Genomic DNA, 25135 nt, shown 5'->3' with positions numbered 1-25135 from the left:
ATTATTATTTTTTTAATTTTTTTTCAGATGACTCGGTCTGACACAGATGAGATTTTTTTAAATTTAATTTTATTATTATTATTATTAATTTTTTTTTTTTTCAGACGACTCGGTCTGACACAGATGAGATTTTTTTTAATTTTTTTTTATTAGATCATCTCACGGCGTTTGACATGACCTGGAAATGCATAGGAGCTGCACGCGCTCAAATCTTACATGAAAACACATTGATCGTTTTTAATCACGTGTCACTGCTGTCACGTGTGTGTGCGTGCGTGTGCGTGTGTCTGCAGCCTGCCCCAGCTGGTCGGGGAAGACCTGCAACTTCAATGGAGCCTGTGTGGACGGAGACGTGGGCAACGGGACCTGCGTCTGTGAGGTCAGTCTCACGTATTTACATGCCGACAGCAGTCATTACTAAACATTTTCATTCATGACTTTTCTATATATTTTTTTTTTCTGCTCAACATTACAGGTATCCAACTACCTTTTGATTAAGAAAATACTTCTTTTAAAAAAAAAATAAAGCCCTGTAGTGTCCCTTTCGTGCCACATGTGTTATTCCAGTGGGATTGTTTTTATATTTAAACATGTTCAAACAACATCAGAATAATATAGAATTAAAACCTAATAAAATAAATCCTAACGACACAAATGAATCCTGTTAAGATCATGTCAATCTTCTTCAAACGTCTATTTCGGTTCAGTTTTGGGAGGGAACGCAGGGCGAAGTTGTCAGTTTGAAAATAATAAGATGTTTTTGTTTTTTGTTATTGTTGACGATGTTGCAAAATAGAAATTGCTCGTCAAAAAAACAACAACGACCTTTTTTTTCTCTCTCTCTCTCTCTCTCTCTCTCTCTCTCTCTTCAGGAGGGTTTTTCTGGCTTTGCCTGTCAGAAGTGTAAGAATGCAAATGCTTTTGGGGCACAGTGTGACAAAGGTAGGTTGTGTTTACTCTCTTAATGCAGAAAGCAGATAATTCACCATTAAAAACAAAAACAAAAAACTGGAAGACCGTCTTCAGCAGCTTGCAGGAGCATCTGTCACCTCATGTTTGAAGGTGATTACTGACACTCGGTCCGTGTGTCTGCAGAGTGTGACTGTGTGCACGGAGTGTGTAATAAAGGCCCGGGGGGCGACGGGCGGTGCTTGTGTCAGCCGCCGTACACCGGGAAGCGCTGCGACCAAGGTGAGACCTCCAACACGCCCGGTTACATGAGCCACGTACATCAGACTCTGTGTCACTGCATTTCATTTCGTTAAGACGACTGAATAGCATTCGTCCTATTGCTTCATCGTGGGTTCACTGACCAAATGGAGAAAATTCTGAAAGAAATACCCCTTAAAAATATGTAAACAAACATCAAAATGAATAGTAATTCAAATTTTAGTATTTTTTTTATCATTCAATCCTAAAACGTTGAGAGAAAACACAGAATTACAAATGATTTTGTGTCGTCATCTCTCGTGAAACAAGAATTTGCAGCGTCAGGCTAAAATAAAACAGTAGCGATTTAACCGAAGCAAAAAAAAAAGAAAAAAAAAAAAAAAGGACACAATATTTTGTTCTTGCTTTGTGAGCAAACATTAACAAAATTTCAACACGGGAATAAACGGACTCGCTTGACGGAAACAAACGATTTCCAAAAGGGAGGAAAAGAAGTCAAACTTTTGTTGTTTCGAACACAAGAATTTTGTAGCTCAGGAATTCTTTGATGAAACAAAACTAAGATACATTTTGGTTTAGTAGCAAATATGTTCTTTGATACTCATGTCCATAAAACATCAGGGAAAAGACTTGTTGCTCTGGTATGTCGTTAACATATTCATTTGTTTCCGACAGTGAGCACCAGGTGCAGTAACTGCCAGCCCTACTCGTACTGTAGAGGAGAAGGAGACGCCGCCGAGTGCGATTGTTTGCCCGAATACAAGAAGATGTCACAGAAATGCATGCGTAAATACACATTTATTTGATACACATTTTATTATTTTTTTATTTCAGGCTGTTTTCAAACTTCTGCTTTGGTTCATCTGATCCCGATCAAAGAAAAAGAAAAACAATTTCAGACACGATTTAAATTGATGCGAAAATCATGAATATTCTCACAAAAGACTGTGTTTGGTCTGTCTGCTGTAAACAGGGCCAGTTCAGACCAAAGGCTTATGATGGGATGAACTGTAAGTTGCAGGGTTGCAGGCTACTTTTTGGTAGCTTGATATACTTTTTAGCGTCCTGTAATGCAGGTGAGGCTAATGATAGTGAGTTAGTGGCGACAACTTCATTTTTAATAGTGATGAATCAGCAAAAACATAATAATAATAAAAAATAAAAAAAAACGCACAATTGGCTTAAATGGATTACTCTGGGGAAATAGACTAAAACCAGAAGTAAACATAGATCAGTTTCTTGCCCTCCAGAGAACAGGTCTAAAATAATATCCGGATCAATATGGAGTAGAACCAGGAATAGATCCCTTCTCTGTGTACTGAACTAGAACAGGAGTTAGACCTTCTCTTGTAACCCCCAATCCTTCTGTTTCAGTCTCGGCTGCAAGCAGGACAAAAATAATTAGAGCTGACTCTTTTAGTGGATTTCATTTTTGCATTACGATAGTATTGTATTCGTTTTGAGGACAATACAATGAGTCTTTTGTCCTGACTCGGTTAGATCTTCGTTTTCCCGCTCAGGTATCTGCTCGCAGAAAGACTGCGACATCAACGCTCAGTGCTCCTCAACGGGCTCGAGGATCAGCTGCGTCTGCAAGCCCGACTACCAGGGCGACGGCAGCATCTGCGTACCCAGGAACCCTTGCTTGGAGAACAACGGAGGGTGTCCCACCAACTCCACCGTGTGTGTCTTCAAAGGACCCAACAAGGTGAGGAGGAGAACCCCCCCCCCTACCTCCACCCTTCCACCCAGTACCAGAAACCAAACCCAAACAAAATCCCGCGTCTGTGTTTAACCTCACTCTGTGTGTCTTGTCTGTCTCTCAGTCCAGCTGTGAGTGTATGTACGGCATGTCCCCTATAGGGGGCAGCCCAGAGTTTGGCTGTCATCTCGTCTCTGCCTGCTCAGCGGACACATGTGACCCTACGGCTGTCTGTCAGACTGAACTGGACGGGCATCCCAGGTCAGACACACAGTCGCAATGCATCCTGGGCGATCGGATCTGGCGTCTGTCAGGATCCGACATGCTCTGGCTTTCTTTTACAAGTGTGTGTGAATGTGCCGGGTGCAACATATACTACATGTAACCAATGGAAATAACATCCAATAGTAAAAACATGGTGTGAGATTCAGCTGGGTGCAGTTGAACTGTACAGGAACAAGGAGAGATTCACTGGTAAACTAAACTGGTGGCTGTAAAGCAGCTTTTTCACTTAATAACGATAATAATAGCAGTTGTCTATATCACACTTTCACCTCTGGGTTTAGATTTTTTGTTTTGTTTATCTTGTCTGTAATTATTGACAAACATCAGACCCACAGCTTTGGAAGAGCCGCCGCCCCCTCTCACAGTTCATCTATCCACCGCGGCGCAGAGCCCGACCCTTTTCCACCCACTGTAATAATTAAATAATCGGATCCTGAACCGACGTGATTCAGTCACGCCCGACAGTCCGGTTGTGAATTGTAGTGTCATTAATGAACCGATCTTAACCTTTCCCAGGTGTGTGTGCGAGGCGGGTCAGATAGGTGATGGCCGCCGTTGCTACGGTAACCTGATGGAGCGTCTCATCGAGCTGGACAGGAGTGGCAGCCAGAGGGAAAACCTGACGGGAGCCGTCGCCCTGTTCGGTAAACAAAAAAGCACAAATGTGGGGGGAAAACTGCTCGTTATGCTGCACTGTAACGATGGAGAGGTCACGAACAATCTGGGATGTCAGCGCACAATTAAATTTTATACAGTTTGTGCTGAATATTTAGAAATAAAGAAGCACGCCAAGACACATTAGTATTCTACATGCATTCGTGCATCGCATGCTTTTATTTTTTTTTAAAGACACACCGCTGTTAAATAGGCAGCTGTCAGAAACGGCATCTAGCAGAAATAATAATGCCAACAAGTGGAGGGAAACGACCCGAGTGTGTCCAAAAACACAGATTAAAAGCACACGAGGCTCCTCACACAACTGACGGTAGCATTAAACGCCAACATTAGCAATCTGGCATGCCGCACGAGATAAGGAGACCGAGGCCCTCGTTCAATATACCACATATATACGCTGCATGCATTTCATTAATGCAAAAACTTCTCTACGCTCAACAAAAATAAAAACCCAACTCCTTTGTTTTCGCTCCCCGAGATAAATTCAAAGATCGGCACATTTAAAATAATTCTCAGATCTTTTAATCAACTCGTGAAAAATGGGAGCAAAAACAAAAGTGTTGTGTTTATATTGACAAACTGTGTCCACACAGGATATAATCGGTATCATTGATTCGGTGTGCCTGTTTATTTTATTTTTTTTCTGTGGAAATTTAGATGTGTAACAACTTGATGCATTTTCCATCTAAAGTCACAGAGCCGGATAAATGTCAGCAGTGTTATTTTAACAGCCATGAACACACAGTAACTGTGACAATATGTTACCTGAAAGCACGTTTATAACCATCCAACACCTAAAATCTACAGTTCTGATCAGATCACTGGAGCTCACAGCCACTTATGTACTTTGACTTTTACAGAACGCATAATTATGTCTTTTTATATTCAATTTCAGACAGCAATAACTATATATATATATTTAATACACAAGTAATAATGTGAATCTAGCCTGTCTTCTACAAGGTAAAAAAATATACTCATAAAATCATTAAGAAATGAGATATGCGATTTTTTTTCTCCTTGTCTTTGGTTGGTGTTGTTTTCTGTGACCTCTGACCTCTGTGTTTTTCAGAGAACGGCTGTTCCTTGCTGCTGAGTCACAACGGACCCTTCACAGCTTTTTTCCCCCTGATGAAAAAACCTCTGAATGTAGGTCAGCTAGTCTGTCAAAGTTCTCTCTTATTAATGTCGCCCCAATTTTTCTCAGCGCTCAAGCACAGCGATCATCTGAGCGATTAAGTCAAACAAACAGTTATTTCAGCTTTGTTTCTGAGAAATCTGATTCAGATCTGTTTTTTGAAATCAGAAGAGGTGGGAACAGAGGTGGGAAAAATTATGTAGATGGACAAGTGCCTTAAGCTGCAATACCACCGAGGGCCACTAGAGGTTGGTTTCAAAAAGCCTTCGGCTCCATAGACTCCCATTCAACTTCTCTCATGAAATACAAAATCAATACATTGATACCACAAGTAATAATAGTGTCATTCACTAAAGTCACTCCTTCTTATTAGTTTTCTGGCGGCCCATCTGAAAATAATTGATTAGATATTAGGCCTCAAACAGCTGTGTTTTGTGGTGGGGGCGTGTCTGTTTGATTGACAGGCCTGCGGTGCATTAAGGTTTTTACGTTGTAGGTGGGCGAGTGTGGCGTCAGATGTTCTCCCTTTTTAAAAACTTTTTATTTATTTATTTTTTTCCATTGTCCATGGATGGTATTTGGTATCTGGTCTTAGTATCACCTCTGTCGGGGTTCCAAGCGAGTTGAGTCGATGATAAAAGTTGACGTGAAAACACTTGCGAGTTTCGTACGACGGACACTCTCTCGCTGTAGAGATGCAGACTCACCGCAGGTACATCAGCGTGTCTTCAAACATTCAGAATGAAGCGGAAGCTCTGATTGGATGTTTCTCACCGAAATCTTCAGGCAGTCACGGTTGACTTCACTCCTTTAGTTTTTATGTCCGAGGTTCACACCTATTGGCTATTTATCTAACACTGCTGTTTATCTTTTGTACTGATGATTCAAGTGAGGAAGTTTTATGTCCATCTAAACCCTCACAGTCACATAAGGCCGTCCGTTAACCAGACGATTAATCAGCAACCAACAAACTGCAGAAAACCCAGAAATAATCATTTCCCATTTTACTACTCGGTCGTTTGTCACGCGATTTGCTTCAGACATGATTTGACATCCGGCTGCTTTTTAGTCTTTTTAGTATCATCTCTCAACCGTTGACTATATTTACTTTTTTTTTTTTTAATCTTCATGGTCTGAACACAACCTGTCTTCACATAAAGGTCGCTAGATTTGCATAAAGGCCTCATAAATCATCACACAGCAACAAAAGATAAATCAAAGAATGTCAGATTACGGATTTAAATTAGGGCCCCTCCCTCGTTGCTTTGTTCCATCTCTCTCACACACACACACACACACACACACACACACACACACACACACACACACACACACACACACACACACACACACACACACACACACACACACACACACACACTCGGCTCGGCCAGAAAACGAAGACCGATAGTGACAGATGGCCAAAACGAACTAGAACAAAGCAGAGTGTGAGGCCTCTGGGTACCGACGGACACATTTGGACGGTGAGATCTGAGGTAACCATGGTAACCTGTGTTGGCAATTTAAAATTTTTTACAGCAAGAATTCAAATAAAAGATAATTAGAAATATACAGACAGTAAACGGTGGTCTACTAAAAGATGGGCTCGAGGCAGATTTATATGAAACGGTAATTGCGGGATGCTGTGGAGAAACATCAACGAGGCATGAATGAGGATGTTTTAGCTCACGAGGTTTGAAATCTGACAGGCAACATTCGGACGTACCTGTTTTCAGAAACATGGAGAAACAACCTGATCGATTAAACGCCTTCCAGATTTGTGACCTGCGAACCTGCGCTGTCTCCGCAGGGTGTTAACGAGGAGCTGCTGTGTAGAAACCACCTGATCCTGGGTCAGCACCTCTACAAAGACCTGGAGGGACGAGACTTCAACCTGTACGGAGGAGCCAAGCTGAGGACCAAAGAAAACAAGGTGAACAAACAAACTCCATGGCAACTGTTAACAACTATTCAAACTACAAAAAGGAAGCTGCATGCCTGAAATTATTTTTTGATAATAGAAGAAATTTAATGGAATCAGAGCAGCTCTTTGGCTTTTTATTTTATTTTTTTATTTTTTTCCTTCTTCACTTTTATAAATATAAAGGCGTACAATTTACAGCGGCTTTAAAAGAGCAGTTATTAAGTCCAATGTACTGATGTGTCTGGAAACTCAGAAGATTATAGGCTTCGTTTTTATATACCCAACTAGAATACTTTGGATGTTAAGAGGTCAGAGCAGCCAAACTGAAAGTGGAACATATTTCAGCGATGATGGTGAAGAAAAAGTCCTCAATAGTGCCGAAATGTTCAAATGCAACATGCAGTCAATAAAAAATAAAAAAAACTGGTTCTTTAACTGGATTTTTATTTTGTCCCACAATCAAAATAAGCGTCAGAAAAACACAAAGCGTCTGCTACAGGAAAACATTTTTAATTGTCATTCGGTTACGTTGCATTTTACTAAAACAATTCAAGCAATAACAGGCTGACTCAGCATCTGTAAAATTAAAAGTATATCATGTCGTAATGAGTGAAACACATCAAAGTTACTGCCACATGTGGGTTTAGTTAGTTTGATCGGCCCTGGAAAAGATTTTTCCATTGTTTGCCCCAAAAACGGAGATTTTTGTGAAAAAAAAGAAAAGAAAAATTTGCCACAACACAACAACAAACATAACACTATACCCAAAATATCCTGTCATTCTAGACAAATTATTAGCTTTTTATTACTAGCTCCTTAAAATAATCACAGTATTTAATCACATTATTGGAATAAGCCCCTAAATTCAGCTTTGCTATGAAACAGGCCTCATCTCTGATTTGGAGCTGTTGTTTGAAACGTCATTTTTATGAGATCCCTTTAAGAACAGTAAACGAACATTTGTGACAGTTGACAAAATGTGTCCCGCAGTTTTTTCTTATTGACCAGCCCCGTCGTTATCTGCGTCATCATGACGCCGTGAGCTTCTTCACGATCACAGAGACCTTCGCTGGTAAGATCCTGAGCGGACGAGTATCCTCGGTGTAAAAGTAAGGAAACAGGGTGTTGGTGAAGCCGTGGGTGAAGGTGTGCACGTGTGTGTCCGCGTCGAGATCGGAGAAAGACAACTTTCCGCCGCCAAAGTCCAGATGAACTCTGATCCTCTGCGGCTTCGTCTTCACCGGCAGAACGGTCTCCAGACCTGTCGTCGAGAACGCCTTGAATTCACCGTCGGAGAACAAAACCCTCCACAGTTCGTGCGAGCGTCCGTCCGGCTGGGCGGAGTCTCCCAACACGCCCAGCTCCCAGTCCTGGTTGCGTCCGACGTCTACGTCCCAGCCGTGAGTCCCCGAGTTGAACCCTTCGGAGCCGAGGACGGAGCAGGAGAATTTGGTCCTCTCCGGGTTTCCCGGAAGCTGCTGCTGCCGCTCGCCGGATCTCACGGTTCTCAGATCCTCGGACACGACGAGTTCCGGGTCGGCGGTGTTGGGATCCAGAACCACGGAAAAGTAGGAGACCGTCTGCTTCATCTTGTGCCAGATGTTGATGGTCAGGTTGCCCAGATGTTTGGCCACATTGATCAGAGCTCCCGAGAGCGGCTCTGGGTCGTCCAGCGGGTGGCGCTGCTGCACTTGACTCATCGCGGCCTTGTAGTTCGTCAGGAAGGAGATGTCTGCGGCTCTCAGCTCCTTCTCTGCGGCTCGGATTGTGTTTGACAGAGCTGCTATATCTCTGCTCAGAGCCTTGATCTTCTCCGCCATCATCTGGCTCTTCTGCTGCTCTTCCTTCCTCAGAGCAGCGACCCTGGCCTTCTCCTCCTCTTGTAGGAACTGGTGAAGCTTCTTAAACTGCTCCTTAATCTCCCTCTCTGTGCATTCGGCCTGGACCTTAATGTGTTTCGCCGTCAGCTCGCACTTTCCTTTAGCTTCTTTAAAGAGGTCCAGTTTCTCTTGCACGGGCTTCAGGGACTTCTGGAGCTCCTCTCGGTGATCCTGCGCGGCCTCGTTGATGGGCCTGAACCTGTGGCCGCTGTGCGCTCTCGAATCCCGACAGACGACGCACGCCGGCTGCTGATGATCCAGACAGAAGATTTTGAGTTTCTCAGCGTGCAGTGTGCAGAGAGCCTCGGACGATCTCTCCTGTAAGAAGGTCTCGCACACGGCGTTTAGCGCCAGGTTACGAGGGGGGTCGCTCTTCGAGGACCTTCTCTTGCACATGGGGCACTCGCGTGTTTTTTTCTCCTTCCACCACGTCTGCAGGCAGAGTTTGCAGAAGCTGTGGCTGCATGACAGAACCACGGGTTCTTTGAAGATGTCGTGGCAGATGGGACAAGACAGATCCACCTCTGATCTGGAAGCCATTTTGTCTTTTGAGCTGAAAGCTGAAAAACGCAGTGAGCTGACGGGAAAGTCAGTCCGTCGTCGACAGTTACTTTCACTTTTGAGTCGTGGCTCTTTCGGATCATAACAGAGACTCCGCAGCAGGTTGAAGATCAAGTGTTTCCTCCGTTTCAGAAATCCCAGAGCTCCCGGTGTCCCCACCAGGAACCGTCCTCGTAGACGTGGTGTGAAGTTAAATCTTGTAGCGTCTTTCTCTGCGAGGGTGTCTCCTCTCGGGAACGAGGCTAGTCTGCGCTTCCTGTTTAACCTAATAAATCATAGGGGGGAGGAGCTTTGTCAAGGCATGTATTCTGTCTTATCAGTTTGTGTGTGTGTGTGTGTGTGTTTGACAGATATTTGACGAGAGATAATTTGTCAGAAGCAGAGAATGCCTTGAGAGACAGATGCAGACGTTTGAGGCTCATAATTCTGTCCCACGTCACCAGTTTTTTTTACAAGCTGCTCTTATCGCTGCTTGGAACCGGTTCTCCTAAAACACACCCACACAGAGAACACACAACACTCCCGTTTCCCTGTTTTGTCCGCACGACTTCGCTATCCGCCGTCAGCATGTGTGCCAGAGGTTGTAGTTCTCCTGAAGGCAGAAAGTTTAAAAGTTTTTCACTCTCAACCGAAGAAAGCCTGATTCACAATTAAAGTTTTTTGTTGTTGTTGTTGTTTTTTTGTGATTGGTTTTGATTGTGAATGAAAATGGTTTCAGAAGCAAAATTCACTCGAGCTCGTGACAAAAAACACGAAAAACTGCGAAGAACAATTTATTTCACAATCCATATCATTTTTCATTTCCTTGTTTATATTATTACTCACAAACAGGTTTTGATTGCACTGTGAGAAAGACACAAAACTACTTTCACTTCGTTATCAACTCGTGACGCAAATTGTTGAGCCACTTAAATTTACTTCACAAAGAAACAATGCCTTCATGGACCGGAAAAACATGAAATACAGAAGAAGAAGTGCAAAAACGTGTATGAGAAGGACAGTGAAATAAAGCAGCTCGTCTACTTCTAACTGTTCCTCGAGTGAGAGCTAACTACTGATGTGAAAAAAATATTAGTTTTGGTTGTAACTATCATGACAACATGAATGACTGTATCTCGGTTTTAAAAACCCACTTCATACATATTTATAAAAAGCAAGATGAACACTTCAGACAGAACTACACGGTCACGATGATGTTTTCTTTCATCCTGCTTCCACTAGTTCTCCGTCGAAAGTCGGGTTACATGTCTCAATGTTAAAAAAAAATCAACCTGAACCGGGGATTCTTGTGTTCATGAAGTTTCTGTGGTCCGTCTCTCTCTCTCTCGTCGTAGAGGTTCATCCTGATGGACGACCCCAGCAGACTGTACGCCGTCATCCAGCAAGACCTGCCAGCAGCCAACGGTATCATCCACATCATCGACCGGCCGATCACAAACACGCTCTCTGACAAGCCTTCTCGGGACGAACGGGTGAGTTAAAGGGTCACTTCACCACAATGTGGAAAACCTCCTGGAAACACAAAATACGTCATTGGCACAGAAATGAACTACAAAGTCGTTAAAATCAAACGGAAAAAAAAAAAAAAAAAAAAAAGGGTTTTAACAAACTTTCTAAGCATTTTTGAGGGAATATATTGCCGTGATTTTATCTACCAGTCAGGGTTCACGCTGGTCATGGAATATCTGGAACATCAGGAAATTATTAGGGCGGCACGGTGGTGCAGTGGTTAGCACCGTCACCTCACAGCAAAAAAGGTTCCGGGTTCGAATCCGGTCCTGGGCCTTTCTGTGCGTAGTTTGCATGTTCTCCCTGTGCTTGCGTGGGTTCTCTCCGGGTTCTCCGGCTTCCTCCCATCATCCAAAAACATGCACTTCAGGTCAGGTTACCTGGCGCCGCGCTAGTGGCAGCCTGCTGCAGCAGCTCCCCCCTGAGAGCCCCCCTGCTGTAGTAAAGAAATTTCCCCTCCGGGATTAATAAAGTGTAAAAAATAAATAAAATAAAAATATAAAGTCTATTAACGACATGGAAAGTCCGGGGATTTAATTTTTTTTTTTTTTAACTAAATCATCGAATATCCTGGAATTTTGTTGGTAGCGTGTTCAAATTTTAGTTTCCATTTATCAAAATGTAATATTTTCTCCTACTGGAGGGAAATCTGCAGGCGGGGAAGCTTGTCAGAAATTTTGTGCTCATTTAAGGAGAAATATTTTTCACAGTTTATTGTTTAAGCAGTTAAAAATCTTTAAGTTTAGTACTGAAAATGCCTCTCAACCAGTAAATAAAGCTCGTAAATTGCCCAAAAATAAAATAATGTGGCTGGATTTTGTCTGATCAGCACAACGGGGGACTATTTCTCCGTTCATTATAGGTCGTGGAAATTAATGTTTTGTCAGTGAAAGTCCGAGAATTTGACTTTTTCGACTGTACAGTAACATTTGAAAGTTATTTGCTCACCTTCCCCTTTTTTTTCTTGTGTCAAGTTTGCCGACAAGACGATCGGAGAGATTCTGATGAAGGATGGAAAGTACAACCGCTTCCTGTCTTTGGTCGATGTGAGTACTTGTTTCTGGCTCTGACATCGAGGGGGGGGGGGGCATAATGAATGATGAGTTTTTATCCAGGTTTGAACTGTTTATTTTGTTGTTGTTGTTTTTTTTAAGTGAATCGGTGCTACAGATGTGTGTTCATGTGTGTTTGTAGAACTGCGGGGCGCCTCCTCCTCTACGGGGTCCGGGACCGCTCACCGTGTTCGTCCCCACCAACCAGGCTGTGGACCGAGCCCGAGACGGCAGCATCCTGTACATGCTGAATGACGTGAGGACACGCGGAGAGGAGTCGCGTCTCATTCGTGTTTTCATCTACTTGTGATTAATGCAGAAAACCCCAGTGTAGGCCTAAAAGACTAAATAACACAAAAAAAACCACAAAAAAAACCAATAATGTGTTGGCTGAATTTGAACACTTGATGATGTAATTCTTGAAATAGCTCATACGAGTGGCGATAAAAAACAAGTTCTGTTGTGTGTGTGAACAGAGCGAAGCACAGTAATGTGCACAGAGACGGGGGAAGCTATCATTTTCATGTAATTACTCCAAGTTATGCCTCTTGATCATAATCAGTGTTTTTTTATTCGGGTTTTTTTTTTTTACCACTAGTGAGTACACATTTGCAATTTCACCATGGACCTGAAACTTGAGTCGAGTGCACATCAGAATTTTGTTTCAAGTTTTTGGGAGACAGTTAAGAAGTGGCAGCGACCCAAAATCCAATAAATGGCGGCGGTGGGGAGCGACAGTTGTGTCTTTGCCGTGCATTTTTTGATCCACTCCCCTGTATGTCTAGTTTGATTCATAAAAGCTTTTTAAATCATGTTGTGCTTTTTTTTTTTTTTTTTTTTTTTTAAGGCCAAACATAAACTTCAGGAACTCCTCAGACACCACGTTTTCTCCCAGGCTGCGGTAAGATGCCACCACACACTACCTCCATCAACATTTATCTGTCAATCTTTCCTCCTTTGCTTTTTTCTTTTTTCCTTGTCCTTTTACAAAACACGGGGAGAAAAGAAAAAAAACATTTTTTTGTCCTCACAAGCCACTTCTTCACAACAAATCTTTCAGACATAAAAGGCAAAACTGTCAAGATATTTCCTGCTTGAGGTTCCCATTAGATTTATTGATTTTTCCTCCAGCATTACCTCCACAAAAAAAAAAAGTTTTTTTTTTTTCTCCCCGCTGCTGAGGCGCTCAAAATAGAAACACCATCCGGATGTTATTTGTTCTGTCCAACGTGATGTTTTGAAAAATACTGCAGATTTATTTTCCCGTTTGTAGCTGACAGTCGACGAGTTGACTGCCCTCCCTCAGATTCAGACGATAGCAAACCAGAAGGTCACCATCACTGTGTCGGATGAAGTGAGCGTCTCTCATTGGTTCTTCAGAGGTTGTTACGGTTTGACTTGTTTCCAGACCGTTATCCGTTTCCTTTAACACCGCCTGTCGTCCTCTTCACCCTCCAGGGCGAGATCTTACTGGGGGAGGACGGCATCCGTCTGGCGAGCACCAACATCGTGGCGTCCAACGGGATCATACACATGATTGACGGGCTGCTGTATCCGCCCTCCATCCTTCCCATCCTGCCTCACCGCTGTGATGTCCGTGAGAGCAAGATCACCGTGGTGAGAAGATGGAGGCCGAGAGCTGTGGGGCCAAAACAGTGACATTAAAATTTGGCATTTCAAATAACATTTGGCATTTAAAAACAAAAAACATTTCCATTGGAAAAAAACTCTGAAGAGTCATTAAAAAAAAGTATAATCTTGCAACCTCATTATCTTACTTTATTTGGATATATTTTGCATTACGATGTTCCGGCATAACATCCGTTAAAAGTTGGGGTGGGTTCAGGAATAGTAATGCTCCTCGTTAATATGCAAATTATATGCAAATTGCATGTAAATCCGACGCTCTTTGCTCCTCCCCTTAAACCTCTCCTCTCCACACCAATACGGTGACAGAAACATGTAACTGAAAAACTAAAGATTGGCATTGAAACCTGTGACATTGAAAAAAATACTGAAAGCAGACAAACACGAGGAAAAACTCTGAAGATTGACATCGAAAGCACGTTGTAACACAAAAATACGCTAAATGCTAAAATAAGGAGATTGTAAGTTTATCATTTTTAATTTCTGTACTTTTCAGGGAACGTCTTTTTTTCAGTGCCAATACAACATTTTAATAATCTTAATAATCTTATCATCAGAACGACTTCAGCTGACATCATCAGAGATAATCTCTTCACACAGAGAGTTGACAGACCAGCAGAAGCTGAACGCTAACAGTAAAAGCTAAGCATTGGTTGTTGTGTGTTTCCAGGGTCCGTGCATTCACTGCAGTTACCTCTATGAGACTCAGTGTCCAGATGGCAGCGTTGAAATGGTAAAACACATCATCGTTATCCCTCCAACACTTCTGTTTTTGTTCTGCTCTGCTTGAAACTTGAGGCACTGACATGTTTCTAAGAAATCTGACTCAATGCACAAAGTTGAAGAGCTAACATGTTTAAATTTGACAGCTGACCAAGAAATTGTGCAGCATTTTGTTTTCATTTGACCCGTTATGAATGTTGTTGTTTTTGAATATTTCAAAAATTCCCACGCTTATTGATTATTTCTCGGTTTGTGCGAAAGTACGACAGATTATTAATGCGGTCTTCAAAAAGGAAGCGTTTCATAGCTTCCTCTCTCGTTTCAGCCACAGAAGATCTTTTCCTCTGACACCGGTCTGCCTCTCATTAAACATGATGTGACATTTAAACGCTGCTACCACGTTTACATTAAACATCATAGTTTAGTAAAAGAGAACATAACGCCGGCAGATCTGTGTTTCCATCTTTCCAGGACAGTCATCAGGTCGGCTGTGAGTACGTCACGTCTCCTCTCAAACCATCGCTCAGTAAAGGCTGCGCCAAATACTGCAACGCCACCAAACAGGTGAGAGTGAGAACCGTGAGAATTTGTTTTAGAATTGATTTTAAGATTTTACTGTTGACTTTTAAGACACTTCGCAGCCTCTCTTCCCTCCTATTTAGCTGACCTGATTGTTCCATACAAGCCATAAGTTAGTCTGAGATCCTCAGATGAAAAAAACGTTTAAAAAAAAACGTCTTAAAACTTAAAGGGTAACAAAGCATTTTCAGTCAGAGGCCCCAAAGTTATGGAACGAGCTGCCGGAGGAAATGAAGGTCTGCAGAGTCAGCGGCATCTTTTAAATCTCTTCTTAAAACACACTTTTATCGGAGAGCCTTTTGCTGATTTTAGTTGATTTTAGTGATCAACTCTTATTTCTTTTATATTTTAATTTGTTTTTATAGTTGTTTTATACGATCGCTGTGTTTGTTAAGACTTGTTAGAATTCACTCGTTTTGTTTTAATGGCTTATTTTATGTGAAGCACTTTGCAACTGATGTTTAGAAAAGTGCTATAAAAATAAAGATTATTATTGTTATTATTATTATTATTATGCCTTCAAACAAGAAGGTGCTGACTGTGTGAAGAAATCATGGAGTCAAACACTTGGAGCGCTCCTACTGAAAGAGGAAGGGAAGTGTGAAATGGCCTTATTGACCCGGAGCCGGTGGGCTACTAACTACAGTTAGGAGTGAATTATCTGACTTGTGTTGAACAGGTAGCAGAGTGTTGTAAAGGTTTCTACGGTCCGGACTGTAAACCCTGCATCGGAGGATTTCAGCATCCGTGCTACGACAAAGGAACAGTAAGCAACCTTCAAAAACCGAACCGTCACCGCAGCCTCGTCTCTCAGCTGACGTGGGTTTTTTTTTTTATTCGAATTTCTTTTTTTCTTTAATACCACATGCAGTGCTTTGACGGTATCCATGGCAACGGCTCGTGCAGCTGTCAGCCGGGCTTGAGCGGTGTCGCCTGCCACATCTGCTCAGATCCGACCAAGCACGGAGAAAACTGTGACGAAGGTAACGGCTCGTCTTCGTTAAATCCCAAAGAGCAACTCGACTTCTCGATCCGTCCTGAACACGTCGATTCACAAATGTTAAGACGAGATTACGGGCTCCTTTTACATGAAGGTGTCCCATCCAGTGCCCATAAACGTGGGTGCACAACGCGCGTACGTGCAGCAGGTTAGAAATAAAAAGATTTCAACGTGAAGGATTGTAACGGTGAACATCGAGCAGATCTGTTTTCATAAAAGTGAAGCGTTCTTTCCCGATTTCTCGGCAAATATGATAGCTGATATGATACCATCAATATTCTGATTGGTTTATTTCATTTTAACGCCCAAAACACAAAAATGTTTGAGCTCCGATCATCCGCCGTTAAACCAGCAAAGGTGGATCTGGACACATCCTGAATTGCATGAATGTCGGTACGAAAATTGAAAAGCAATCCATCCAAAACTAGTTGAGACATTTTACTTAAAACCACAAAACGTCAACATCAATAAAAAACCCCGCTAGAGAAAATTATCCATTAAAAAGACAGCATTCATCCTCTGGGAATAATATTTGTCTTGGTTAAAATTGGAACTACATTGTCGTAATATTGTTGTATAATTTTGTTTTGGGGGGAAATTATCCTTTTTTTAAAAAAATTTTTTTTAGTAGAGTTAGTCTGCAGTAGCTGGAAAGCACCTGTTTATAGAAAAAGAAACAAAAGGGCATGTTGTGTGTTTTGTTGTCATATTTGAAACTGACCCTCCTGAAATAATCACTTTATATGTGCGTGCGTCTTCAGAGTGTCGCTGTGTCCACGGTGTGTGTGATAACCGTCCCGGCAGCGGCGGCGTGTGCCGGAGAGGTTCGTGTCTGGAGGGATACTCCGGAGGAAACTGCGACCACACGGCTACGCCCTGCAACTCGGACGGTCTGCAGGAGCACTGTCACATCCACGCGTACTGCACGCGCGTGGGACTGAACACCATGTGAGACAATACCGACAATAATGTTGATTTATTTCTGCTGTTTTAACCTGAGTGTTCGTTTGAGTCACATTCCAGTCAAAACCTTTCAGTCTCGTTTTTTTGGATGGTTTTCAACAAGCGTCCTCAGGCCGCAGCTGTCAGCATACATTCATTCTGTTAAAAAATAATGAGGTAAAATGTAAAAACGGTAAACTGCCTGAGAAACGCTTCAAGGTCGACGCATCACTTCCTGTCCGCGTGGATGACAAAGTTCTTCCCTACAGCGCAGAACTTTTTATTTCGGTGGGAAAAGATGGTCACAACTGAGACCCTCTCGTCACCGTGGCGATACCGATTGCACAGTGAGAAAACCTGGGTGTGGCCAGCTGCTGTAAAAAAAAAAAACAAAACAACAACCCATCAGGCTCCTGGCTCACCGTGGAGGTCAGCGTTTACAAGCACACCACACTTCACCAGCTGTGACTGCTGCTGCCCGGCTGTCCGCCGGCTACCAGCTGCACCGCGGCTCAAAACTCCCAACGCAATTATTATTTACCGAGATGCAAAAGTCTGTTCAGTGATTCCTCAGCGATCCTCTGCAAAATAAACAGTTCAGCTTCAGGGATTGGACACCTGTTCCTCCTCGTTACTGCAGCACCTGCAGAGTTTGTTCAACCGTGTGTGTGTGTGTGTGTGTGTGTGTGTGTGTGTGTGTGTGTGTGTGTGTGTGTTGCACCAGGTGTGTGTGTCGGGATGGATACGAGGGCGACGGTCACTTCTGTTCTCCCATCAACCTCTGCTTGAGGACGACCCGAGGAGGCTGCGACGCCAACGTAAGACTTGATTATCCGACGGCACCGCGCGTCTTCGTAACCGTCCAAACTTCTGCTCCTTCCCCTCCTCACGGAGGACAGACCTGCAACACCCTTCCTCAATAATAAACCTCGGATTAATAAAACAGGATGAACTTTTGTACAGATCGTCGCACCGGTAACAACTAACGACATTTCTTCTCTGTGTTCGTCGGGTCACGAATCGGACTTCCGCAGGCGCAGTGCGTGTACGCGGGCGCGGGTAGCGTGTCGTGCGTGTGCGCCGAGGGCTGGACCGGCGACGGCAAAGTGTGCGTGGAGGTCAACAACTGTCAGCTGGAGAGTCGAGGAGGCTGCAGCCCCAACGCCGACTGTAACCACATCGGACCCGGACAGGTCGGTCACTTGCGGTTCAGCGGATAATCGGCTGAAGAGCTGTGCTGATGATTCTCCCCGTTGCCCGGACAACCAGCGTAACGTAACTCACGACACGGCCAACCCCGTAAATACGAATGTCCGTCAGCGAATTCCACGACTTCCTGTTGCCATTTCAAATTTTTTTAAAAAAACCTCGTTTCAAAAATAAAAAACAAAAAAACAACAAACAAAAAAAACCCCACCTCTTTAACTTTTCACACACGTTGCAGCGAAATACGAGGTTTTTCCCGACGTCGTCTGGTTTCTTATCGTCTCCTGCTGTCCGTCGTCATTTAATGAGCTGCTCGTCTGACTGTCGGTTTATTTGTTTCTCTGCAGAGCGAGTGTGTGTGTAAAACCGGTTTCATGGGGAACGGGAACGTGTGCGACCTCATCAACCCCTGCCTCAAGAACAACGGAGGCTGCCACAGCCTGGTACACACACACACACACACACACACACACACACACACACACACACACACACACACACACACACACACACACACACACACACACACACACACACACACACACACACACACAGTATTTGTGTGACCATGTTAGCCAAGTAGGATTCATTTATTAAAAAAAAAAAATCAGCACAAGCCTCCTTAAACTTTCCAATTAAATTTTAATTTGACATAAAGTATTTTGAGCTAACTGCTTGCAAGATAACTGGCAAACCAAACAGCTGCTCTCCTGCAGTAATTACAAACTCTTCTTATTAAAACGATTTGGCTTTTAAAAGAGGTAAAAAAGATAAAAGGAACATGCTGTGAAGGGCTCTGATGGCTCTGTTTGAGTGGTTATCGCTGTACGGAGAGCTGAGCTCGGGAGCTTAGTCGGGCCGGATTCAATCTTCTTGTCCAAATTGATTTGAGGGAAGTGAAACGCACCTCAGCCATTTTTTTTTTTTAAATACTCCATCAATGTCACGTCTGGCCGTTTCAAGCCTCTCGTCAAGCAGTCCCGCTTCTTGCGATGAACTTTTCCATCTCAGTCAGCTGCGAAGCGAAGTGACCACAAAAACACAACCAGTTCATCCTATGCTACCTAGTCTGTGCCTCTATTGTCTATTCCTCTTTATTTCTCTTATTACATTTTGCTCCTCACCTGTGACTCTTTGAAGTTAATGTCGTCGCCATCAAACTTAAATGACTCATAATTTCACCGGACACATCTCTCTCAGTTTCAATACGTAAGCTTTAAGAAATGGTACTGATGGAAACGCACTGCAGCCGGCGCGTGTGCAGATAACTGAGCAGGTAATGAGATCCAGAGGGAAACTGTGTGTGTGTTGAGATTTAATCAGAGATAAGTTTATTCCTGAAGCTCCTGATGCGTGTCATTTCTTACAGTGGAGACTAGACTACAGTCAGAAGAGCCCCCATTTACTAAACGCACCCAGTAATTACTCCGGAAAGGTTTCTGATATTTGCATGCTAACAAAGGCCACCTCCTTTTGAGCCGGTATAAACGGTTCATGGTTGTTCTTTCCTTTGAAAATACTTTCACCTCCTGCTAGTAATATTTGTCAAGTCAGCAGGATGTGGTTTCTGGAAAGAAAAAAAAAAAAAGTACATGTCGCCGCTCCGTTTTTCAATCTCATTTTTCAAACTCAAAAAAAAAATTCAAGTTCTGATTCTTCTTATTTCTCTGCAGACATTTAATTAGTGACGAGAGATTTGATGATTATTTCTGACACGTACTGGTTTTGTTTTTTTGTCTGTCCGTCAGGCAAAGTGCGATTCGACTGAGGACGGCGCTCACACCTGCACCTGCCCCGACGGCTACGCCGGAGACGGAAACATCTGCTACGGAACGATACTGGAGGTAAATATTTCTGATCAGTCGCTTCCCTCATAAAAACAAAACGGAGAAAAAGTTAGAAATCAGAAAGTCGAAATTATAAGATAGAAAGTGAAAATTCTTGTTGTGATTTTCTGCCATAAATTTGATTTTAAAGAGGTTTTTTTTTTTTTTTTTTTTAATCAGTCGTGCTTTTTACTTCTGTTCTTCCTACCAGTGTTTACTGGGTTTTCATAATGAAGTTTGCATTTATTAAATAAAGATATTTTACATTTTTACTTAAAATATCGACCTAGCTCTGGGCGATATAGCGCATTTTACAATTTTGGAGGCGCTCCTCATCTGTAGAGACAATAATTTTGTACGTTTCTTTCATTTGTGGGTTTTTTTTTCCAGTGTTAACAAGTGAGATTCAACCTCATTGATAGCGATTTGAAGCGTACATAAGAACCACAAATAATCAGGTCCTACATGGAACATTGCTGCCATTTCTAATAATAATAATAATAATAATAATAATAAAGGGCATACAACTAGCAGATTGTTAAGCTCCGGGCAGGAACAGACTTAAGTGTGTCTCTGACTCGTAATCTGCAATGTCAAGCTGAAAATCTGCAAATGCACTCATTCTGTCAAACGTGCTACTTATGAGGAAAAAAAAGAAATCCCTCGTATCCATCTTGAGCCAGTTCTCAGTTCAATCCGTCTTGATACCATAATAACTGTGTGTGTGTGTGTGTGTGTGTGTGTGTGTGTGTGTGTGTGTGTGTGTGTGTGTAGGAGCTGGAAATGAGCTCAAAGCTGTACAACTTCTACCGGCTAACACAGGTATGTATAAACCAAATTTACAGCTCGTTTTTGAAAGTAAGTTGAACGGTGCGTCCAGTTTATCTGAAGTTGTATTAGAAGTGCCTCAATACGTTCAAAGTAAGCTTCTTTTCCACGTAGCTGGAAGATGAAACCAGTCTTTACTGAGGAGATGAATGAAGTTACTTAATCTAATGTAAATGTGGATGTGTCATACTATAGCATGTCATCTAAAACGTCACCAAACAACCTGCCGGTGTGAAACATTGTTGAGAAATGAAGGATAAAAAAGACCCGGACTGTAGACGCTGGACTTTGACTTTCAGAGGAGAGGCAGCTCTTGCAGTTCTGGCCCGATCAGTGTTTCTACATTAAAAAAAAAAAATAACCTCAGTTTTATTATTCTGCGTTCGGTCAGAAGTTCAGTCATTTCTCTGAGGACCTGAGTGGGAACATCACAGTGCTGTGTCCGTCCAGAGAGGCTCAGAGGAACATGAGTTCAGCTGAGGAAACGTTCTGGAGCAGCCGACACCGCCTCCTTCACTTCCTGCGGTCAGTCTGACGCGCGCAGACACACACACACACACACACACACACACACACACACACACACACACACACACACACACACACACACACACACACACACACACACACACACACACACACACACACACACACACACACACACAAACGCTCCTCATCGCAGCAATACTTTGAGTTTGTGTGTCAGAATCTTGTTCTCGTGTTTATTAAGACTGTTGCTTTTGTTTTTGTCGGCTGAAATCAGAATCAGAGCGAAATTGAAAAAAAAAACCCAATCCAGAAGATAAAAACATATATATGTGTATTCGCCCTGTCTTATGAAAACTATAGTAAGTAAGTGCAGTATTGCATTGTTAAAAAGGAGGACTTTTGCCTTCTTGGGATTTCACACCCTGAACCTTTGCAACACCGGAGAAGGAAACTTAAAGGTTGCACCACAGTTGAACGATAAATTCAGGAGGAAAAAACCTTGAGTTCATTTATTTATTTATTTTTTTACACCAGAAAACATAGTTTTCCAGCCACCTCTGTCTCACTGAGCTCACAGACATAATAATAAGTTATAATACAGAGAACCCATATGTATGGTAATGGGTATTTTCCCCATTTCTATACGTGGATTTCCTCCAGGCCATCATGAACTGGATGACACCGAGTGTGACTGATACTGTAGATTCTACTGTGTGACAGAGTTTATTTAAGGTGTGAGTAGAAGTAATTCCCTTTTTTTAAATGAGATTATTATGTTGGCTTGTCTGCTGAATTACATCGTGTTTTTTTCCCATTTTACCCCAAATATTACCGCTGAGTTTCTGATTTGATCAAAGTTAACTTTATCTGAAAGGTTTTATTCAAACAGCAGTGTATCGCTCCCCTCATATCAAAGTGCAACAGAAATCGCACATTTATTTTAATTAATATAAGAGGATATTGACTTCATAAAACTTGAAATTAATCAGATGAATCCTGCCTCCACACTATTATTATATCAGCCTGTAAAAATCCACCTTTAATCGACCAGCATAAGGCTCTTAATTACCAACCCAAACGCCCCCTACCCCCACACCTACCCCCACCACCACCGCCCACACAAGTAGCATTTAGATATAACGTAATTATCTGAAAGAGGTAATAATACCGTGATAGCGATAATAATAATCTGAAAAATAAGCGGTATTAATTAACAAGACGACGTTTCCAGTAGAAACAGCAGGCTTATATATCATGTAAGCCTCTGCCCTGATTTTATGATAGATATAATCTCATTCGATGATGTAGAAAATTAACATTTTGTTTGCGTTAAGGCACAAAACAGAAGCGGAGCCGGCTTGTGCCGCCGTTGGGTCGACATCCGTGAAACACGCCGCGAGCTTGTGTCGGTGAAAATAGTCGTAACTGCTCCCGTGTGCTCCTCCTGGTCTCAGGGCCCACCTGTTGCTGGGGGTCTACTCGGTAGAAGACCTGGACCAGCTGGTTGGCAGGAGGCTGCCCACTCTGAACCCCCCGACCCAGTGGCAGATCAGCAACGACAACGGGGTAAGAACGACTCGCAGGTTTACTACGACTCGTACAGTTCACGAGGATCCGGTGGGTTTTTGACAGTTTGCTGCCTTTGTGAGGTTTTGCAGACTCCACAGGTGCGTTAAAGGTCCGCTGTCATGTGACCTATAGCCAATGTAAATTGTGGACTTTGTTTTTCACGTATTCGGACAAACAAAGACGCAAATAAGTTGGTGTGCTTGAACGACACCTCGAGGAAAGTCGGCTTTTCCAATCATTTATTCAGTGAAACTGATCAGTAGATATGTAAAAAGTAAGTACACCCTTGGCCTCAAACAATACTATCGCCCTCTTCAGCAGAAATATCTTCTTGTGGGCGTTTTGTATAAATGTTCACATGTTAGTGAAAGTTTCGACCACTCTCTCGTGGGAAATTCCTTCAGTTGCACGATGTTTGAGGCTTTTTCTTGAATTCATTGCAGTTTAAATCCTCCTACAACATTTCAGTAGGATTAAAGAAAAAAAAAAAAGATTTCTTTTATTTTTTGGGGGGGATGAGGCTGTTTCATGTTTCTCCATTTCTTCTCTTTGAACCGTTCCTTTGTGGGTTGGCTCGTGTGCTCCGAGGATCGTTATCCTGTTCAAAGGTCCGCTTCTGATTCTGATATGATGCAGAATTCGAAGTAGCCCCCAAAACCACAACACGTCCACCATTCATTAGCAAACCGTAGTCTTTTTTTTGGAGAGAACAGGTTTTCCTGGCACGTCTTCCTCAAATCTGTGCCACCTTGCAAATTGGCGGACGTTACTTGCAGATGATTTTCCGCGAAATCGAGGGTTTTATTTCAAATAATTTGGAGGTCATTTTAGATGCTGCGTGCGCACTGCGACAGTTTAAGTGTTCGTAGCAATGTGCAGTTTGTGCTGTAAAAAAACCCCACAAAACTACAGCAAGCGGACAGGAACGACAACCAGAGGGTCGACTGGGCACGATAACGCCGAGCTGGGCAACATCAATCATTTACCTGCCCCTCAAGGCTCAGAGTTACTGTCATATTTCTGCACTAACTTGATTTCTAAAATGTTATGTAAATGTGAGCTGTGGTCTCTGATGAGTTGAGGGGATTAAAAAAACATGATTCGGGAGCCTTCTCCCGGAGAAATATGGTCCGCTGCTTGCAGCGTCGCTTTGTTTCTTTACAGACATCAAAAAAGAACAAAAAAAAGCAGCAACTTGAGTCATTAATACAGTTAAGACAACTAAATAAAGCCTCCAAAATATGGTAGGACAGAAATCTGATATCTGACCTGCTGCATGTTCGCAAATTTATATTTACCAGGTAGGTGTCGATGTCAGACGTCAGACGGCGTAATGAACTGCTCGAATAATAACGCAATATGTTTTTATCAGCCGCAGTTCACAGATGTAAGTCGGCATTCACACGCACATATTTTGTTTCGTTCCAGACGATTCGCATTGGAAATGCCTCCATCATCACTCACAACATGCCTGCGATCAACGGCTACATCCACGTCATAGACCGGGTACGAGGACTTCGCTGTTTATTTTTGAGAACAAATACAATTTTTACCAGTTTAGTCGGACTGTCAGACATCAATCACTGGATCTACAGGTACACAATGTTTATTTGTTTGTTTGTTTGTCTGGGTGTGGTCAGATTCTGGCCCCACTTCGCTCGGACACCCCCCCCGAGCCTCCCACCCTGATGGCCTTCCTCAACTCCTCCTCCAACTTCACCCTGTTCAGACAGTACGCTCTGGTGAGATGTCTGAACTCTACCTCTTTCCCTTTTGGACCTTCTCTTTCTATTTTAAATCATGTTGCGTTGTTATATCAAAGTCGACAAACAGATTTACTACCTGTTTGTGCTTTTTTTTATTTGTTTTTTTTTTATTCCAGATGTATAACATGTCAGAGGATCTGAGCAGCATTGATTTCACCCTCCTGCTGCCGACAGATGAGGCCGTCAGGCAGCACCTCAGCAGGACCAACTCCTCCGTCCTGGTAGGTCGAGGATCTGATCCCGAGAACTGCTGCCGCCCTGCAAACACACCGCCGTAAACAAAACAACACAAAAATAGGACAAAAAAAATAATCCAATGGATACAGGTCATTTTCAAGATGTCGAAAGGCAAAACACAAGACGTACAACATAAAACTAAACAAGGAAACACTGAAATAGAGATTTACATCCCTACAAATTAAAATGAGAAACAAAACAGACATTTACCTCGCTTGCATGATGCGGTGAGTATTTTTGTCTTTGGCACCCTGATAAAGCATTTAAAACACTTTCATGTTTTCTTTATAATAAATATAGAAATATATCCATTTTATAGTTGTTATTTCTGTCCGTTGCTCTTCCAACATTTATTTGGGCTCTTTTACGTATCGATTTCGTCCTCATTCTTAATTCAACTCAAAAAGCTATGATTGGATAGTTGTTG

General features: G+C 42.6%; 2 protein-coding genes across 2 annotated transcripts in view; one reads left to right on the top strand and one right to left on the bottom strand.

The window, feature by feature from the left end:
* stab1 (stabilin 1) overlaps positions 1-25135 on the top strand; it is a 54189-nt gene that overhangs the window by 4352 nt on the left and 24702 nt on the right. Inside the window, exons 5-34 of the mRNA XM_069711246.1 lie at positions 294-379; positions 873-942; positions 1096-1191; positions 1846-1956; positions 2691-2878; positions 2997-3133; positions 3674-3801; positions 4905-4981; positions 6781-6903; positions 10670-10807; positions 11819-11890; positions 12039-12152; positions 12744-12797; positions 13170-13250; positions 13355-13513; positions 14214-14276; positions 14738-14830; positions 15525-15611; positions 15717-15828; positions 16607-16793; positions 17512-17605; positions 17822-17980; positions 18341-18436; positions 19742-19837; positions 20594-20641; positions 21039-21172; positions 22591-22702; positions 24134-24211; positions 24346-24447; positions 24588-24692. Of these exons, the coding sequence (XP_069567347.1) occupies positions 294-379; positions 873-942; positions 1096-1191; positions 1846-1956; positions 2691-2878; positions 2997-3133; positions 3674-3801; positions 4905-4981; positions 6781-6903; positions 10670-10807; positions 11819-11890; positions 12039-12152; positions 12744-12797; positions 13170-13250; positions 13355-13513; positions 14214-14276; positions 14738-14830; positions 15525-15611; positions 15717-15828; positions 16607-16793; positions 17512-17605; positions 17822-17980; positions 18341-18436; positions 19742-19837; positions 20594-20641; positions 21039-21172; positions 22591-22702; positions 24134-24211; positions 24346-24447; positions 24588-24692 (3200 nt within the window). The remainder of the gene's footprint in view (positions 1-293; positions 380-872; positions 943-1095; positions 1192-1845; positions 1957-2690; positions 2879-2996; positions 3134-3673; positions 3802-4904; positions 4982-6780; positions 6904-10669; positions 10808-11818; positions 11891-12038; positions 12153-12743; positions 12798-13169; positions 13251-13354; positions 13514-14213; positions 14277-14737; positions 14831-15524; positions 15612-15716; positions 15829-16606; positions 16794-17511; positions 17606-17821; positions 17981-18340; positions 18437-19741; positions 19838-20593; positions 20642-21038; positions 21173-22590; positions 22703-24133; positions 24212-24345; positions 24448-24587; positions 24693-25135) is intronic.
* LOC138628274 (E3 ubiquitin-protein ligase TRIM35-like) lies at positions 7328-9572 on the bottom strand. The gene has a single exon (XM_069711233.1). It carries the CDS (start codon positions 9312-9314, stop codon positions 7923-7925), a length of 1392 nt encoding a protein of 463 aa, XP_069567334.1. The 5' UTR covers positions 9315-9572; the 3' UTR covers positions 7328-7922.

The sequence above is a fragment of the Brachyistius frenatus genome, unplaced genomic scaffold, assembly GCF_029030835.1.
Source record: "Brachyistius frenatus isolate BFR_SWC_R1_liver_20210118 unplaced genomic scaffold, ASM2903083v1 Contig_98, whole genome shotgun sequence".
NCBI lineage: Eukaryota > Metazoa > Chordata > Actinopteri > Embiotocidae > Brachyistius > Brachyistius frenatus.
This window is presented reverse-complemented; position numbering and strand designations above follow the sequence as displayed.

Coding starts and splice junctions, on each gene's coding strand:
- LOC138628274 (XM_069711233.1), bottom strand. CDS start 9,314: ATGGCTTCCAGATCAGAGGTGGATCTGTCTTGTCCCATCTGCCACGAC.